The 19,656-nt window shown below is 36.1% G+C and overlaps 2 protein-coding genes across 2 annotated transcripts; both read left to right on the top strand.

Moving 5' to 3' along the window:
* Nucleotides 1–3,463: 3,463 nt before the first annotated feature.
* Nucleotides 3,464–8,214, top strand: LOC132632395 (uncharacterized). Its single transcript, XM_060348318.1, has 6 exons — nucleotides 3,464–3,599; nucleotides 3,684–3,710; nucleotides 3,804–3,866; nucleotides 7,409–7,487; nucleotides 7,592–7,637; nucleotides 7,852–8,214. Exons 1-6 carry the CDS (start codon nucleotides 3,558–3,560, stop codon nucleotides 7,859–7,861), a joined length of 267 nt encoding a protein of 88 aa, XP_060204301.1. The 5' UTR covers nucleotides 3,464–3,557; the 3' UTR covers nucleotides 7,862–8,214.
* A 1,397-nt stretch (nucleotides 8,215–9,611) lies between these two features.
* LOC132632393 (dehydrogenase/reductase SDR family member FEY-like) lies at nucleotides 9,612–19,422 on the top strand. The gene is made up of 8 exons (XM_060348317.1): nucleotides 9,612–9,907; nucleotides 11,163–11,283; nucleotides 11,453–11,570; nucleotides 13,145–13,281; nucleotides 14,373–14,474; nucleotides 15,565–15,657; nucleotides 17,470–17,542; nucleotides 18,662–19,422. Exons 1-8 carry the CDS (start codon nucleotides 9,660–9,662, stop codon nucleotides 18,922–18,924), a joined length of 1,155 nt encoding a protein of 384 aa, XP_060204300.1. The 5' UTR covers nucleotides 9,612–9,659; the 3' UTR covers nucleotides 18,925–19,422.
* The last annotated feature ends 234 nt before the right edge of the window (nucleotides 19,423–19,656 follow it).

Below are 19,656 nucleotides of genomic sequence, written 5' to 3'. Positions count from 1 at the left end.
GGTGACATTATCTTCTTATTTTGTTGGGTGTGTGTGATTGATGAAAAAAGTTCCCATCAGATTATCATTTTTTTAGGAAAATAAGTTATAATAGTACTCTCTCCGTTCTAATTTATGTGGCACTTTTCGCTACCTGAGATTCAAACTAGATGAACTTTAACCAATATTTTAATATGTATTTTTTCACCAAATTGATATGAGAAACATGACAACTTATAGTATTTTTCATATAGTTTTCAAATATATAAACTTTAATGTTAAAATATTAAGATAATCTAAAGCAATTTAGCTTCAAAATTTAGTGAAATTGACTCTCGAAAAGCGAAAAACGCCACATAAATTGGGACACCGGGAATAACAAATTACAGTTGCTCGATAATTCCATTAACATTAGTATGATTATTATAATTATCATAATTGAATTTCGGTGGTTGTCGTGGTTCTTATAATATTAAGTTGTCAATAGAACAGTACTTTGAGCTTGAAGCGTCTGGGAATAGCTTATTTCTGCTATATGTTCTCCTGGCTTTTTTCAAATTAATTAAACTCCATTGCTCAAGCGAGCGACATTTTTCCAAAAAAATTGCACTGAACTAGAATAGAAGGATGTGCCTGGTGGTCAATGAAGTGATCAGTGAGGTCACATGTTCAAATCTTAACGGATGCAAATATATTAGGTGATTTCTTTCCATCTGCTTAAGTCTTCGTGAACAGAGTTTGGACATCATAGTTATAAGAAAAAAAAATTGCACCGAACTAATTTGAATGAAAGACAGAGAATTTTAAACCTAACACAGAAACAAACTGACCCTGTGTATAGCTGTATATTATGAGAAATTTTGTAATTAAGTGGTTAGCAGCCTATCATGAAGTTCAGCGGTCAGTTAAATAAAACAATGAACGTAAATACGGCAAAAGAAATAAAAGGAAGAAGTTGACTTCTACTACCCTTAAGTCTCTAGCTCTTGTCGTTTTTCTTTCTTTTATCATTAGAGGTTTCTGGCTCGATCAAATTACCTAAATGTATACTTCGGCCGGCTGGATGTGTGAACATAGTTCTATATTGATAGTTGAAAAGAAAAAAGAGTTATTTATAAAATGTTGAATACTCTTAATGATATGAGGTCTTTTGGGTGAAAAAATCGTCGTACTAAAAAAATTCGATGTTGTTTTCTTATATTGTTTAAAAAAGAAATCGAAGAACCTAATGGATCGAACTTAAACTCCGTGTGACTGGATCGCCTGGCGGGGTTGCTCTGATGCAGAGGGCATCGAGAAGCGTAGCCATCCAGTAACAGATCCTTTAGTGGTTGATAGGGTTCCCTTGGCATCACACCATGTTAAGAGTATCTACGGGCTGGTTTAGCTCAACAATTGATATCAGAGCTAATGGTTTGGCAGGACAAGTATGAAGATAGTGGAGTGTGGCCTCGGGTCTGACTTAGTGCCTTTGCCCTTCTCTAGGCCGGGGTATGACATTTACCCATTGCTTTGAAGATATATACACAACCTTTGGGCTTTGGTGACCGTACATACTCTGACAATGTGGGTGGCACACAGACATGTTGAATTTCTTACCCGTGAATCATGGTAATGAGCCATGTGGAACTTAGTTTGAGGGGGAGATTGTTGGGTGTGCGAACAAAGTCCCACATTGATAGCTTAAAAGAAAAAAGAGTTATTTATAAGATGTTGGATACACTTAATGGTGTGAGGCCTTTTGGGGAAAATCGTGCGGGTTTGGTTCAAAGCGGATAATATCTCGCCACGTTAAGAGTATATACGGGCTGGTTTAGCCCAACATGGCCGAAATATACGGGCTGGTTTAGCCCAACATGGTCGAAATATACACTGCCTATACACTTCGACTGCATAAATAGTGTATATATATGTATATTATATGTATAGATAATGTATAATATATATGTATACTTTATATCTATACACCGTGTACATGTTTTGTAAGTTAAATAGCCTAAAAGTATTTAACTGCAATTCTCCCTTATTACAATATATAAAAAAAGACTCAGCTTTACAAAGTCTAAGAGATCTAATGTATACAGCAACGAATTGGTGGAAAAGCTATTACAAAAGTGCATTTTCCGTTACCATAGAAGTATAGTGAAATTTCTTGTCTGTTCACCTTTTTCCTACTTGTTACAGTAATTGGTTGTAATACACTTACTACGATGTTTGACATTTAAATCTTATTGAGATGTTACAGAGTAAAACTTTCTTAAACATAGATATTTATATTCAATTAATTCAAAATAATACAATATTAACAAATCTATAATTAGTTGTATGTAGTATGTACAAAGATTTAAACTCCAAGGCACATTTCAAAACTACTTGAAAATAATTTCTTTCGAGTTTGACAGAAGAAATCCACAATTGTAGTTTGTTTCGTAGATTTTAATTTCTCAGCGACAATATAACATTTGAAGATTTTAGTTCAAATTTTCAACAGAAGAGTATTCGGCAACTTTACCTTGAAGACTATCTAGGAGCTTAACAATTTAGTTTTCTTAGACCTCATATGACATGAATGATAATGAAAAAATGGCAGAATTGGTTGAAAGGTACGTAAAGTGGAACGTACGAGAAATGACCAGAAAAAAGTCCTCAACTTTATCTTTTAGTTTCTTTTGTTCCAAGCTCATAAGAGTTTTTGACATTGTGGATTTCTTGTTGGAACTTACAAAATTTATTAAAATTATGTTTCCAATAAAATATAATTAATAGACTGCTTTTTTTTTATTATAAATTAATAAAATAAGTAGATGTTTGAGTAAGACTATTTTCAAAAGGTACTCTACAAAAAGTGTGCTGTTATAATGATGTAAAAAACTTATTATATGCAGCTTAATCTCATAAAAAGAAAAAGAAATTGGATATAGGAAGAAGTAATGGAGAAGTAATTGCACGGTTTGTCCTTCTAATGGACTGGATTTTTTTTTTTTCCTTCAAAATCAAATTTATGCCTATAGGGCCATAAGTTCTTTAAGGGCGCTTGCATATTATGATGCGTAATTTATGCCCTATAGACATAACATCGATTTTGAAGGGCAAAATTAAAGGCCAGCCCATTTGAATGGCAAAAATTAAAGAGCAGCACAAAATAGGGACCAAAATGCAAATGATCCCACGGTTTGCCCTCTAAATGGGCTCGTCTTTAATTTTTGTCCTTCAAATGGTTGGTCTTTAATTTTTACTCTTCGAAATTGAACTTATAGCCAGCGGGACATAAATTCTTTAAGGACGCCGGACATAACCTTTGGAATATTATGATGCGAAGATATAAGCTGTTGTTAGAGGGACGAACATTAAAGACCACACAAAATAGGGACAAAGCATAAATGGGAAGGATGGGAGCAGGCCCATGCAGTCCACAGTAAATAAAATAAAAGCCCAGATACAAAGCGAGCCCAAACCCGAATTTATATCTGTATATGCTACAACATTAGGCACCATTAATTAATCCAAGTCTTTGCTAGGGTTTAGCAGCTTTCCTTGAGACAAATCTTAGTTGGTCGGAGAAACAGGAAATATTAGGCATGGCTAGCACTAAAGTTCAACGGATTATGACCCAGCCCATTGTAACTTCCTTCATCTTCACTGTTAATTACATTTGGATTATCGATTTACAACTTTCTATAACATTTTTTTTGTTGTTGTTGCAGAACCTGATTTTCAGGTTTCTTCAGAGTGTAAGTTTTTCCCTATTTGTTTATTATTTATTTATTTTCTACTACTTGATGGGTGCTCAATTTTCTTAAAATCTATGTGCGAATTTGTTACAGAAAGCTCGGATTCAGATATGGCTTTTCGAGCAGAAGGATCAGAGAATTGAAGGACGTATCATTGTAAGCTTATTTACAGCAAACTAGTTGCTTTGTTAATGTTGCATTATGAACCCTCAGGGGTTGGCCTGGTGGCAATTGACTTGAGCCTTGGGGTGCTCCCCTTCAGGGTCTCAAGTTCGAAACCCGCTAGGTGCAAACAATTTCTGGGGGCCATCGGACTGGGGAAACCCTGAATTAACCGTGGTGCACTTGCGGGAAACTCCTTGCCGAGGGCCTGTGCACCCCCGGGATTAGTCGGGGCTCAAAGAGACTCGGACACCCGGTGCTAGTCAAAAAAAAATAAAAAATGTTGCATTATGTGTTTCTCCCAAAAAAATAAACCATAAGGAAAATGTTGTTAGGTCTTAAATTTATGCCCTGCACTCTCACTGTTTCCTTAACTTTTGGATAATAACACAGACAAAACAAATTATGTGTGTATTTTAGTTCTAATCATCTGATCATCTTTTCCGCCATACCAGCCTTGAACTCCTTGACCTGGTGGAGTGGAGAGTAATCCCTCAGCCACTAAGAATGAGAATGGCCTGTAGTTTGTAGGTCTAAACAATTATGCTACTTATCAGAACGATTAAATTATACAGAGTTTATGAAGGTCCTGATTATATATGCTACTAAAAGAGATCCTTTTTATAATAAAGTAAATAATGTGATCAGTGGTTCTAGCTTATTGGAATGCATGATTGCTTTGGGGTAGTGGGAATGAATCTAGATTCTAGCTTAATTTGGAATATGTGCCTGAAATTTGTGAAATTTATAACGCAAAGTTTCTGTCTGACATGACTTGTATTTATAAGGAGGTGTAGGATCATTCCTTCCAACCTTGAGGTTTGGGGTCCGAGTAATTAAGAGTGCAAAAGCAGTGTTGACTCTTTGACTTGTGGGGTTTACCGTATAAATAATAACATGTATTTCCTTAATAAGCTAGTGGCGCTGCTGTTTAGTTTAGTCATTATTTTCTTCTTTCTTGAGCTTCTAATTTCTTATTGATTTCATGTTTGAATTTTCTGCTAAACTTTAAACTAGTAATATCTGATGACTAGTGTAAACCACAGGTTAGCTTCTGTAATCCAATATTTTCTTATGATTTAGTAAAGGTTTGATCTTGAGTAAAGCTTTCAAGAGTCTATACATGGTCTTTAATGAGCTAGGTTCGATGTAGTAAATTGTGGAAGGATTGAGTTTTTGTAATGGAGTTCTCAATACAAAAAGCGAAGCATTTGGCTATAAATGTGGACTAAATTTTACAACAAACTGGAAGGCAGTAGTAAGTGAAAAATTAGGAGAAACAAAGAAAAAAAAAACAAATTCCATGGTTAGGGCATTGTAAACCATCCAGCTTTATGGAAGCTTAGAAGTTTACCCAGTCAAAAGTACATTCTTTCACTAAATTTGTATTCACAAATCATATTGCCTTCATTTGTACTGATGGATTCAATTCAAATAGTACCCAAAACATTATGCAGTAATTATCACTTGCCAATAAAAAAGCTGGTGCATGCTTTAGTAAATTCACGAAAGAATATTTGATAACAACCCATGTCTATCTAGAAACTAGAAAGTCATACTGATCATATTGGACGAAAAAAGGCCATCACGGAAAGCTCTTGTGTGCTGTAGGAAGCTCATGATTATCTGATATGTATTGCTACTTGCTAGTGCATGTTGGGCTCAGAATCTGTCATTGGATCCTGTTACACAGGTTCATGCCAGGATAGTTGTGCTGTTTTTAATGTTACCATTTTTTTTTTAAATAGTTCTGCTGTTCCTGCTGAAGCAAAGCAAGGCCGTATTTTTTATTTTTTTAAGTCGACATAACTCTAGTTTCTTAAGGCGCTGGTAGCTGTAGCTTGACTTTAGGAGGCACTTAAGTCCAACTGTCCAAGTAGTTTGAATTAGTAACTCAAATTTTGAGGGCAAAAAATGAAAATATTCGTACTTCGAAGTGCAGATGTATTCCCTTTTGGTTTTTTGGTGTAAACTAGAAGATGTTGATACAGTTGATAGGATGCTAAATTTTCTTAGTTTCCTACAGTAATTGTTAAGGAATTGAATTGTATGTAACTTTTGGCACAATTTTTATGCTTCATTTATATACAACCTTATCATTTCAAACAATTAGTAAGTCAAATTATTACTGTAATACTCGCGGGCCTATATCATTATTATTTGTCGCCTGGTGTTACGGAGCTTGTTTAGTGAGCAGATGTGTATCATAAGACCTCTAGGATTTGACCAGTGAATATGAAGCCAATCACTTTGACGTTTTGTTAGGCGGGACAGATGTGTGACGGTGGGGTCATTTTTAAAATTTCTACTCCCTCATTTTAATTTATGTAGCAATGACTCAACACAAAGTTTAAGAAAGAAAAACCTTTTGGAACTTCTGGTCTTAAACATGCCTCGACATTTGTATGGCTATAAAAGCATGCTATTAAGGGTAAAATGGAAAAGATAAATTGTTTCCAAATTTAGATAGGTGCCATTCTTCTTGGAGAGGACTAATAGGGAATGAGTGTCACAAAATTGAACGGGGGAGTATTTTCTGCAAGCTTTGTAAATGTTATTCTGCTGTTATTTTGCTCCTTTGCTGGCTTTTCTAAGCTTTGAAATCTGTTTTCTGATCTTCATAAGAAAAGAAATCTGATTTTCTGATTATCGGAAACATGTATATATGCTTCATCCTTGTAATTGTAAAATGTAGTGCTGTGTTTCGTTCTGTGTCCCCGGGCCCCTGTGAGTTGCCTGTGATCATTAGGGATCATTTAGTCACCAAATGTTTATCTATTTTGGCTGTGTAGATCTTCCTAGGCACATATCCCAACTTATAAAAGTTTGTACTATTAATAATCTTTGTTTGGAAGATTTTACAGTCTCTTATAAAAAAAAGAAGTAAAAGCTTACCTTGGATGTGAATGTGAAAATGTAGCAACATGAAAGGTTATTCTTATGAACTCTTATAGAGTCCATAGTTCGGATTTGTTTTCACTTTATCAAGAAAAAATCTATAGTTGGGATTTCTTAAGCTGGTTCTGGATGTGAGGATAATCTCGATTGCAGATTGTGTCCTGCCTTTCAACCAGGGACTTGAAATGTTTGGAGTCCGGGAAGGCGGGAAGTAGCTGGATCTTCCAATATATGCATGAAAAAGTTTTTTGAGATAACTTGCTGGCATATTTTGGTTTTACATACCTGTATCGATCAATTCTTAAGAAGCGGCTCTTTTTCTATTTCTGATCATTGTATGAACTAGTTTTTGATGAAGGTTGTTTGCAAACGATCGACACTCGTGAATGAGCAAATGAGACGCACTTGAATTACTGTGTTTGCATCTTTCTTTTTTGGGGATAAATCAAAAGATTGAATGTTGGTTTTGCCTCTTGCATCACTTGCATTGTATCCTTTTGGCTTGAAAAGTCATCAAGCCAGGCACCTAACTCATTTGCTTGCTGTATCTAGATCCTTCCGTGCTACTGCGTACACATTTTAACTGTGATTTGTCTGGTACTTGTTGACTAATAGGTAAATCTGTTTCTGTTGTTTAGGGTTTTGATGAGTACATGAATTTAGTTCTGGATGATGCTGAGGAAGTTAATGTGAAGAAGAAAACGAGAAAGCAGTTGGGTGAGTGACAATTGCCTTCACCTCTAGCTTTACCTCTCCCAGAATTACCAGGGGAACTAATTTTCATTGTGTGTTGTGTCTCTCACCTTTGTGGTTTTATGCAGGTCGGATACTTCTGAAAGGCGATAATATTACTCTGATGATGAACACGTATGTCATCGTTATCCTCTATTTTCCTGATGCACTTAAAAATCACACTTTATAAACAAATAGAGTAGCTATTATATGTATCTGTTGTTATGATCTTTTTCCTTTCTGCTCACCCCCCCCCCCCCCCCCCCCCCCAAACACACACCCACACCTCCTTGCCCCCCCTTTTTCCTTTCTGGCTGTTTTACTCATTTCATGTTCTTTCTTTGTGTAGGGGGAAATAATTTCTTGTCAGTTGGAGTACTGAAGTTGGTGGCATCTTCTATGTATCTGCGAGTTGCAAATTGAAACCATGAGACTCATGAATGACTTCCATTTAGATTGGGTATTTTGCTGTAGGTAATATTTGTCATGGTTTTATTGAATCAAATGCTTTAATTGTTGTATGAATGTCTGTTCGTGACATGATCTGCGCTCCATTCCATTTCTTTGCTGCTAGATGGCTTGACTATTAGCACTGAAGGGAGAAGTGTATATTTTTCCAAGTTTCTGTTGGTTGAGTATCAATCAACCACATCTTTTGTCGTTTGAACTCTGCTTACAGGATATGTTTTTATTGGAGCCATTGTCCGTAGAATGTTTCTGTGGGTCTGTGTCGCCACCATGACTGTTGACTTCCCAAGTTACGGCACTAGTGCTTGTTCTCTCTCCCTTTGTCTCTCTTGACTAGTTTTGCAATCGATATTTGTTGTTACTGACAGATTTGTTTAAGTAAAGAGTTCGTAATTGCTAGATAGTAGTAGAAGTTATCTAAGTAATCAAATCTTTCTTAGCATGTTTCTGTTATAGGTCTATCCCAATTTCCATTTGTTGAACGTGGGACGATTAGGCGCACAAGACGTGGTTAACTTTGTAGGGAACTCAATATGTGGAAAAAAGTACCCAGGGATGGAGTTATTGGGAATAGTCCTGCACCAGTAGGGACAATCCACCAAGTAGAAATGACTGGTGAGATGGGAAGTACCCAAAACGTGGAAATGGAAATAACTCGACGGGACGCCAAAGATGTGGACTGGAAATAATTGGGTTAAGTGGGCATACGAGGTATTAATTACGAGACTTCTCCAAGTCCTTGGCCAACGACGATTTTGTCCTTTCTGTACATTTTCACCATGCGTCGATCCATAAATTTCATTGTGAGATGATACAGAGCATAACCTGATCTCCCGGATATATATATATATATATATATATATATGTCTGTCAGTGGCAGAATATGGATTATATTACAACGAACAACATTGCACATGAAGAAATGGTATCTTATCGCAGCCTTCCCTAGTCGCATAGTGTTTCAACCAATTTAGCACATCATATATAGAACAGTGGGAGTTACCCACAAAAATTTGGACCATTAGATTTGGTAAATCAGTTTCCATCTTTCAATTTGTTTGTAAATAATTCTGCTAAACAGATTTAAGATTTATTTTAAATCGTTTATGAATAAAGAATAAATCCCATTGTTCTATATATGATGTGCTAAATATATTCATAACTAATTTAAAAATGTCGTGTGCTCCTTTAAAGATTCAATCACCAAGCAACAAAGAAGAAATTGATCTACTAATAAAATAAATACTCTTTCCGTTTCAATTTAAGTGTCTTACTTTTCGTTTTGCTATGCGCTAAAAAAAGTCTTTATTTTTATATTTAGTAAGTTTTTAATTTCAACATTTTACATGACTAGTTTAAGACTACAAAATTTAAGTACATACATTTTTAATTTAAGATCACAAGATTTAAAAATTTATCTTTGTTTTTTAAACTCTATGTCCAGTTAATTGAAATATGAGATACGATCGTTTATTTCAAAATGAGGATTTCATTTTTTTAAAATAAAGAAAGGGGGGGATGCGCTAAACAATTTGGAATCTCATGAATCATAGGTCAAACAAAATGGATGTATGAGTCTTGAAATAAGTCACGTGAGAGTCACATGGCGAAAGAAAATGACAAAAAACGAATAAAGAGGAGTGGAAAAAAGGAAAAGGAGAAAGCACCTGAGAATCAAGGGGGAAGGAGATGGCGAAGTTGGAGGCGATTCAGAGTGAGGAGAAAGAAGAAGCAAAGCAGCCATTGAAGAAGACGGCGAAGAAAGAATCATTGGGATGGATAGAATGGCTACGTGGCTGGTTCTATTTGGTATACGAGATGCTTTTCCAAAGGATATTGGCTAGTCACTTGCACAACCCTATGCCTCTCCCTCCTATTAATGACCTCACTTGCATCGTCACTGGTTCTACCAGTGGTATTGGCCGTGAAATCGCTCGGTATGCTTTTCTATTAGATTTTGCTGCCAATTCATTGTGTAGAAATTAGTGATAGCTGCTCATACTTGTACATTGTTAGTTAGTTGAGGTTAGCTGTGATTAATTAATGAGCTAAGATAGTTTTGTATAACTATCTGATAGTGGTAATGAAGGAAGCAGGTGGGTTAGTTCACTTCTCCACACATCATTGCTCTTCCATAGCTAGGTTAATCCTTTCAGCAGATTTACTTGCTTAGTGATTATAGTAACGTAGTGGAGAAATAGCTTTTTATAAGTGGTTAAACTAATATAAAGAGTCATAATGCCGAGTCTCCTCTTGATTTTTTCTATACTTGTTTGTGGTTTGTCAACAGCAAAAGATGGTAGAAATGGATTTTGTGGTGTTTATTCCTTTTTTCAGAGTATTTCCTTATTGGAAAAAATGTCAATGCCCTTTCGGGATATCATATTTAAAACTTGAATGAAATAACTTGCTCTATTTATGTGCCTGATGAAACAATTATTCTTGCCTTAATTCCCGACAGAAAACAATCTGGAGCGTCTAAACACTCCATCCATTTTATTATATAGCTTCGAGAAAGCTGTGAAGTTCATTAAGCAGATTATCTATAAATAACAAATAGATAGAATAACTCTGAACTGGCCAACTGCTAATGAAAGAATGAAATCCAGGCACAAACTAATACTTATTAAAGGTAAAAGGAGGAGATGTAAATAACTTTTGTGCTCCTGAATCAAAGAAAATTGAATCAGAATTTATCTTCTTCCCTTATCAGTGTTACCTTTTTCGCTTTCTCTAATCCTTATTTGGCGGTTGATTGCCTTTGAGCTGAAAAGTACTGACAGTTGATCCATCTAATTAGTGGTCTGGCTTTACTAAGACTCGTTCAATTTTCTATTTCTTCTCCCAATACTCTTTTTGTTTTATATGTAATAAGTCATAGCAAAAGGGGGTAGATCTTTGTTTCATATCTGGCAGCGAGTTGATTTCTCATCCATTCCACATCCCACAGTATTTGTTACCTAACATGATTATCCTAAGGATATCCACATATCAGGGTCTGTTGATGCACTCTTTTGTGATAAATAATGTTACAGCATATGATTTTCCTTCTGCCCTTTCTTTATATTGTTTTCTTCATTATTCTGTTGAATCTGTTAATCTCATCTCACTCATCTTTGAGATACAACGATTTGGAACAAGTTCTAATCCATTTTCTCTAATGTATAAATATTTTGCTTTTGCATTAGACAGGCAGTTGGCGGAAGCAGGAGCTCATGTGGTTATGGCTGTTAGAAGCACAAATCGTGCGCAGGAATTAATACGAAAATGGCAGGAAGATTGGTCTGGCAAGGGCCTTCCACTCAACATTGAGGTATGTTGTCTTTCATTTCATAGTAGTATCAAGTATGGCTAGGAAGTAGTACAGCTGTACGCTAGTTTATTACAAATTTATAAGTTTCAAGAAATATTTTAAGTTAATGTTAATGAATCTATGTCATGAGGATATTGTCCTAATGAATATGGTTCACATTTGTTGCAAGGTCATGGAGCTTGATCTTCTCTCGTTGGATTCTGTTGCACGATTTGCAGAAGCATGGAATGCCCGCATGGCACCATTACATGTTCTCATCAACAATGCTGGCATATTTTCGATTGGAGGTTAGTGCGGTACTAGTTTGTTATTAATTGGTATTAACCAAAGTGTCCAGTCTTTTTGTGCGATATTTGAGCTGTGATACCTTGAGGCAACTATTAGGTTACAACTACATCATAAAGCCTTTCTTACTTAATGATCAAAAAAAAATAAAAAATCCTGCCCTTCTTACGTGATATCCATTTTTAATCTTTCAGATGTCATAGCATGTTTGCATCTTTCAGCTATTTCATCATATGGTCAAGTTTTCTGTTTGTTTCCTTAGTTTAGAAGTTTATGGTATACGTGGGGCTTTATAGAAATATCTGTTTCCATGTAACTAAGCCTCTGAAAATCAAGGCATTAAATCTTTATATGTGATAAGTTAGTGTATGTCTTTATTCACAAAAAAAAAAACACTTTATCAAGAAATAAGTTAGTGTATATGCCAAACCATTTAAAAAAGGAGTTAGCGTATATGTCAGATTCATGCAACACCAAATACATCAGTGATTGATTTTTATTCTACATGGATATTCTAAGAATTTTTCCATTATTGAGATGATAATGACTCTTAAATGGTCCACTACCCGCTTCAGACAGGTCATAATAGATTGGAATTTATTTACCTAGTATTAGTAAATATGAAAAGATGATTTATGATTTATCATTTATGTCAAATATGAACTTCAGCGAAGTTTGTAAGATTTTCTATTTTTTGGTATACTTCTTGTATGCAGGTGTTTTATGGCCCTTTGTTTATAAAATTTTATTACTAGTTAAAAAAAGAACTTCAGCAAGGTTTCTTTTTTGGCTCATGCTTTGGATGAAATATTAGAGAGAGATTCAGAATGAGAAAGTCTATTTAATTAGTTACTTTCCTGATGTGATAATATGAAGGATGTCTCATTTCTGATTCTGAAGTGGAAGAGCCTGTAGCAGCAGCATCTGGTCTTTAACTGGATAATCCCCTTGTCATGCTTATGTCTTATGAGCTCACTCAAGCACGAATATATAGTGTAAAATTAATGTAAAATGTTCTACTATCCTAGGACAAGCTGCAATGGTTAGTCTACATGTCCTGGTCAAAACACAACTTATTGTTGTATCGGTGGAATTGGTTATAGTAGCAACTATAGGTTTATGATTGAATATTTTAATTGCACCGACAGATTGGAAGTTATATGTTCGTAGAATTTTTTTTCTTTCAAGAACTACAACTTTAGATGTTCATCATGTTCACATTCATGTGTTTACCAGAGCTCCCGATCAGGATAATAGGTAACCAGAAAATCCTATGCTGGTCAACTGTATCAATGTAGTTGCCTTAGACTGACTTCCCACTTTGGCTTGCATTACCATGTTTTCCTCTGCTAATGCACTAATGCTTAGCTAGTGTGGGTGCATTTAGCAGTTTAAAAGGGACAGTACATGGTATATGCAATAGAAATATTGTTACAGCTTCTTATCTGTTTTCACCTTTAGATGGAATCTGAATAATTAATAAAGGAGTGAGTGCACATACTTTTATCTGGAAACTTGTGAGACTTTGCTTCTGAGCCATCTAACTTAAGCTAATGAATCATGTTGTTTTCTACAGAACCACAGAAGTTTTCAAAAGATGGGTATGAAGAGCACATGCAAGTGAATCATCTAGCTCCGGCTATGCTTTCCATATTGCTTTTACCATCACTTATTAGAAGTTCTCCAAGCCGAATTATTAACGTGAACTCTACCGTAAGTCTTAGCAATATGCCCCCGCTATAGATGGATATGTTATATACTCAATTGTTTTTCTCCTCATTTTTGGCACTAAGTTACTGCTTTGAATGACCCCAATTTTTCTCATTATGGATACTTTAAAATAAGTTGCAAACTGAAGTTTCAGCATTGGTGAAAACGTTTTATCTAGTATGCATTAATTTGAAATAGTATAAACTATAAGCTTGGTTGAAGCAATGATAAACAGCAATATGGAGGTGGTTCAACATAGACTTCATTATTTCATCCTTTTCTTTTTGGACGCCTTTGCCTTTCTCATGAACAGTCTGAGCAGAAAAGGTATTTACTGGTTGGGGAATTGAAGTGGCCTGTCCAAGATCTTAAGATTTCTGGTGTATGTGTCAACAATATATAAGGGGAAAAAAAGATACATATTATTAGGAATAACTGGACTTTGCCGCATAATGGAACAATTAGGTGGATTAAGAGTAATTTTGATTTCAAGTTTCAAAACTGTGGGGTGCCCTTAAATTTGTGGGCTTGAACTTTTCCTTTTGGACAATTTCTTTGGGGCGTCATTATTGTTTGATTTACTCATCCAATTTGACCATGTGGATGTATAACGCTGTGCCTGTAAGATGATGTATCCATATTTGCATTCTTGATTCTCTTTGCTTAATATGCTTGTTGGTACTTTCCTTTCTTTATTCTCTTAATGCGAATTTAAACTGTTGATTGTTGGTAACTCTTTGGTCAGGCGTTGTTTTGGTCTTGCTTTAACTTGAACATGTTGGTTCATTTTATGATCTGTGTTACTTACTATTGGTTTTATGACCTCATTATATTGGATATGAAAAAGAAAAAAGCAGACGTGGTAGCTAATAAATCCTTTAATTAGGCCAAATTTGGGGTCGGAAGTGAAATAAAAGGACAAAGCAGACGATATTGAGACTATTCTCCAACGAAACCAAGTCTCGGAAGGTTGAGAGGGGTGGATGTAGTTGCTGCGAAATAAATTTATCTTGTAATTTAAGTGCTTGCATTACTTCAGTTTATGGCTAATGTTACGGCTGCTAACAGGAGTATAGCTTATTTCATCTGTGTAGATGCACTATGTTGGGTTTGTCGATCCAGAAGATATGAATGTTGTATCCGGAAAGAGAAAGTACACCAGTGTAGTGGGATATGGGGGCAGCAAGCTTGCTCAGGTATTTTCTAAAAGGTTATTAGCTATTACTTGCTAATGGTCTTTTGCTTGTCGTGTTATCACTAGTTGAGATGCTACAACCTGTTCGACCACTGCATACCTTAACACAGGTGGCTGCCTAGTTATATTTCATTTTTGCTTTTCGCGATTTAGGAAGGTTACGTTCTGCTTATTAAATAAAGTTCAGGAACCTGAAGCTCTCCTATTTCCTCTCAATTTATGCTGATGGAAATACTATTAGATATTACTGGCCCATCATCACTCCAATATTTATTTACATATATTAGGCATAAGGTGATTAAAAAGTGGGTTCGCTCTGGTCAAGATCATCTTGAGTAGTGATAAAAACCCAATTTGAATATTTCGGATAGGACCCATCAAAGAGTTATCAGAAACAAAAATATACCATTGTTTGGTAATTTGGGACTATGTTGCTCGGACTCTTCAAAAATGCAGGCAGGTGAGTGTCGAATCCTCCAAAAATAGCGCATTTTTGGAGGATCGGACACGGACGCTATTTTTGGAGGATCGGACACGGATGCAGCAATATTTTTGGAGAGTCCGAGCAACATAGATTTGGGATGCAAAACATCCAAAGGCACATCTCCGGTACTTTGTTGCGTATCCATTAAGAGCTATTACTATACTCTCTTAATTCCACAGGTTGATCCAAAAAATGATTTCTGTAGGGAGATGTTCATCTGCTTGTCGAAAGTCACGCTAATACAAATGTGCAAATTCTAGAAAGTCGACTCTCACTGGTTTTAATGTTATTTCTTGTGCACCTCTAATCATCAATGCAATGTGTAAACTAGGAATCCTTTGCGCATGTTACATCAGCAGTGAACAACCGGGCAAGGGACATTAAAGCAAAAACTCAAGTATTGAACACATTGTATGTAGCTTTTTATTAGTAATCATTTCAGGCATAAAATCATCAAGAATTTCTAATAGTTAGAAGTGAACTTAAGATGCTAAGCTCTTATTCCCTTCTTCTTAGTCTGTGCTTTCTGTTTGAGTTTTCTTTTTTAAAATCTGTCTTTGATGATTTTGCTCTCCAGTGACTAATCCACTGTGGTTAAGAAGTGCAGGTTATGTTCAGTAGCGTCCTTCATAAGAGGCTCCCTGCTGAAGCTGGCATAAGTGTAGTATGTAATACTCCTGGAATTGTTCTAACCAATGTTGTAAGTTCTTAGTAACATAAGCTATTTGTTTCTGTAGTTACCATCTTTTATGTTATTGTCTTGCCTTGTCTTGTCTTGATGTACCCCTTAAACGTGTGTGATATGGGTGCACTACTTTGTGCAGATCCTTTTTCCAAATTAGTTTTGTGCAAATCCTTCAATATTCACTAAAGATTATTAAAAAGGTGGACGTACTCAACCCGGATACTTACATATGCTGGGGTTGGATACATGTAAACGATTCCTTGTAAACGATTCCTTGTGAAACACTTCCATTTTCCATTATTTGATGCAGATATAATTGTTTGACTTGAAGAGGCTCACATGGTTTCGCTTTTAAAAGATTCTCTAGAAGAGGTTCTGGTCCCAATTAGACTTGGCCTTTCACAAAATCAGCCTTAACATGCTCAACTTAAATGCCAAAAAGGGCCAATTAAGATGACGTGAGATGTTGCTTCATGTGGTGCCTGTGCCTCTAGAAGATTGGTGCTTGATGTAATCTTTATGTCAGTGGATCCTCAGTTAGTAGAAATTTTTTCATAGATTTAGCTGTTCAAGGACAGAACTTAGGAATGCCGTCACACCTTTCTCGTTCAATTTAAGCTCACAGACTTAAATGCTTCTTATCAGATAATACAAAAGGATTGATGCTCCATCTTGATACCACTACGGATGAACTTCCAATCCCTAAGAATGACCAGTTTAATCTGGAAAAGAAAGTCTCAAACCCCATAATATTTATCTAAATATAGCATGACATGTAATGCGCCTAAGGATGAAATTACACTTACTCTTACTACCCAACTGAAACATGTAGATGTCTGAAAGTTTGTAAATGATCTCAAAATTGTCCTTAGTACCTTAAGGACCCAGGGTGTATACACTTCTCAATTTATTTTAAAAGTCAGTTTCTTGAATCTCTGAAGATACAATTCAGGGATTTTTAATTGGTAGTAGTTTTTTACTGACCACCCTTGAGGCTTCTTGATCCTCAAGTTTGAACACTAAGCCTGTGGAAATTTGTTATGTTGAATGAATTCATAACACAATACCAGTATGCATCGGAGGAATCCATGGTGTGTAAGGAACTACAGATTCTTGCTTATTTTTGCAGTTGAAGAGTAACTCTTGCTTCATGTGTTCTTTATAAAAAAGCTCTCTTGCTTCATGCGTTGGGATATATTAAGCTTGTACGTACACCACAAATCTTTTTTATGGCCACCTATATACTGAAATAAAACTAATACTGTCTTAGTCCACTGCTTTAGGGGCGCGTGTATGCTTTGAAACATGATGGGGTATTGGTAGGTGGTATGTGAAGGCTCTTTTGTCAAATTTGTGTCATGCATATCGGAATCATATTTCAATTCTGAGATATCCTTTCACCTATTCTGAGCTTGTAAGCTCTGGAAAGAGCGTATTCTGACCGGATAATCTGACAGTGAGGATTATTTGAACGGTTAAATTTACCACAACTCTGTTATATTAAATGCAATAATCCATCTTCTTTGGATTTGTTTTGCTAAACTGTTCAAGTTCATCTACAGTTGACTAGGTCATGTGTTATGTTCCCCTACACTAGACTGCTAAATCCTCTCATCTCATGCTTCTTGGATCTACTTGAGAGTAACTATGCTACAGAAAAAACCTGTTTGAATCAGATCCAAGCCTTAATTTGCAAATGTAAAATTGCAAAATATGTTTTGAGCTAGAGTTCTAAATTCCTTGGATATGATTTTCTTCTTTTCAGGTTCCATTCTTTTCGTTCCTTTTTATGATACTTTTACAAGTTTGCACATATAAAAATTGCAGGCGAGGGATCTTCCTCAGTTTTTGCAAGTTGGTTATCGTCTAATACCCTACTTTATATTCAATGCTGAAGAAGGTATGTTATAGTTAAGTCCTGCCTTTTTCTGGTTTAAAGATTCGCTGTGTAAATTGCATGTTCTTGCAGTAAAGAAAAGCTAATAAAATGTATCCTAACTCTCTTTAGAGTATTGAGGCTTGGACTAAATAGTTCCCCATCTTCTTTTCATTGAACCAGTTTCCTCTCTTCAGTAACACCTAGTGGAGCAGTGAGGGTTCCTTGAGTTAAGGCAGTTAAGCTTGTAGAACTACACACCTCGAATTCCATAGCAGCTCCCATTTGCTGTCCGATGGACTTTGTCCCTAGTTAGAAGTTAGTATGACATTATCAAAAAGAAAAAAACAGCAATGATGTTACACAAGCTTCGTTGAAGAGTCTCAAATGCACAGTTCCAATACCATGCAGTTCTTCATTCGATCATTCTGAGCATCTCATCTTGCTCGTCACCAGAGGCAGAGCTAGGATTTTGAATTTACGGGTTCTGAATATTAAAGCAGATAGTTTACTGGGTTCTAGATAAATTATTTGTACATATTAAGTGGATCTTTAAGCACAAATACAAGGTTTATACCAAAACTACTAGGTTGTGCCGAACAGTAGACGGGCTTGTAGCTCCACCCCTGGTCGTCACCAGACACCAATACAGTAGGGATGTGGGAGAATCTGAATCACCACTAGACAAGAGGATGAAACTTATCCTTGTAGGCCTAGTATGACAGCATAATACTCCATAAACTAAGATTATATCAAACATCGTTTGATAGTTTTCTGCAGTGGTGAACTGATACTTTTAGAGAAGGTAAGAAGACTACACAACTCAACTAAGAATAATTTGACCGAAAGAAAGCATGAGTAAAAGAGCATATAAAAGAAGCTTGAAGGACCATGCAAGTTAATTTAATTAACTAAACAAGTAGTATAAGAAGAGAAAAGGCAGGAGGCATCTCATCAGAAAGATCAAATGGGAGCTATGCGTGCCTTCTTGTGTAGTGCATCCCTAAGATGCTGGTCTCAGGAAAGTTCTAGTGGTCCCTTGTTTTATTTAATTGCTTGGTTATTTGGCTTGTGCAGTCTAATTAATTATCTAACGATCTCCTCATCTCCTTGCATATTACTCAAATTAGTTGGTTGCTGCAGGCTCTCGAAGTACCTTGTTTGCAGCTACAGATCCTCAAATTTCCGAGTACTGTGAAATGCTGAAAGCAGATGACTGGCCAGTGTGTGCATACATTTCCCACGATTGTCGGCCAACAAATGCTTCTGAAGAAGCCCATAATGTTGAAACTTCTAACAAAGTCTGGGAGAAGACGCTGGAATTGGTTGGTCTTCCTTCAGATGCAGTAGAGAGGCTTATAGAAGGGGAAGAAATTACATGCCGATATGGAAATTCCCCGGAGTAACTCCTTCACCGCTGATGAGATGTATGCTTAATCTATTGCTTAGTGCCTGGACTGTGGTTCAGACAGCATCTACTATCCACAGGATTTGGCACTCGACAAAGTTGTCATACCTCCAATTCTCTTCTCTTGACCTGTTTCAGAATTCAAAGGAACAAATGAGCACGAGTAGAAACCTGTATTGCATGATAGAAATTTTTGGCTTTTGCTTATGTTTTACGTGTAAAATTGACAGCCGGAGCTATCTTCTAACTCAGCTTCTAGACATGTAACCTATGACATTTCAAGTGGCACGGAGTTCATGTGTTCTTCGCGTGAAGCCTGATGAAGGTCTGGGTACGTGTTCTTAAGCGGGATCCGTTTCCCCATGTCCAAAGTGCGCACTCTCCTTTTATAGTTTGGTGTGTTAATTCTTGTGTGCAACATACAAAAGTGAAAAACTCTTTTACCGCATGAATATGTTCCAACGTGTCCATTACATGTTGTAAAGGGGCAACCTTAGACACTTTTGCAAACCTGAGGGTATTTTTTTTTTTCAATAGTAATATTGTTAGCTAAGCTGTGCAATGGTAACAGCGAGGGCAAGTTGACCCCAATTTTAAATGAAGGGTAAAAGGAGATCATTTTGCAATCCAAATATTTGAGGTGGTTGGTGTTGACCCAAAGCTCCTTTTAAGCGTTTTCTCATTTCTGCACCATGTGCCTTTTTTGAGGTCGCTCTCTTGTCCATTTTGT

The sequence above is a fragment of the Lycium barbarum genome, chromosome 3 (genome assembly GCF_019175385.1).
Source record: "Lycium barbarum isolate Lr01 chromosome 3, ASM1917538v2, whole genome shotgun sequence".
NCBI classification, from domain to species: Eukaryota; Viridiplantae; Streptophyta; class Magnoliopsida; order Solanales; family Solanaceae; genus Lycium; species Lycium barbarum.
The sequence above is the reverse complement of the archived record's forward strand: the minus strand, read 5'-3'. Positions and strand labels throughout refer to the sequence as shown.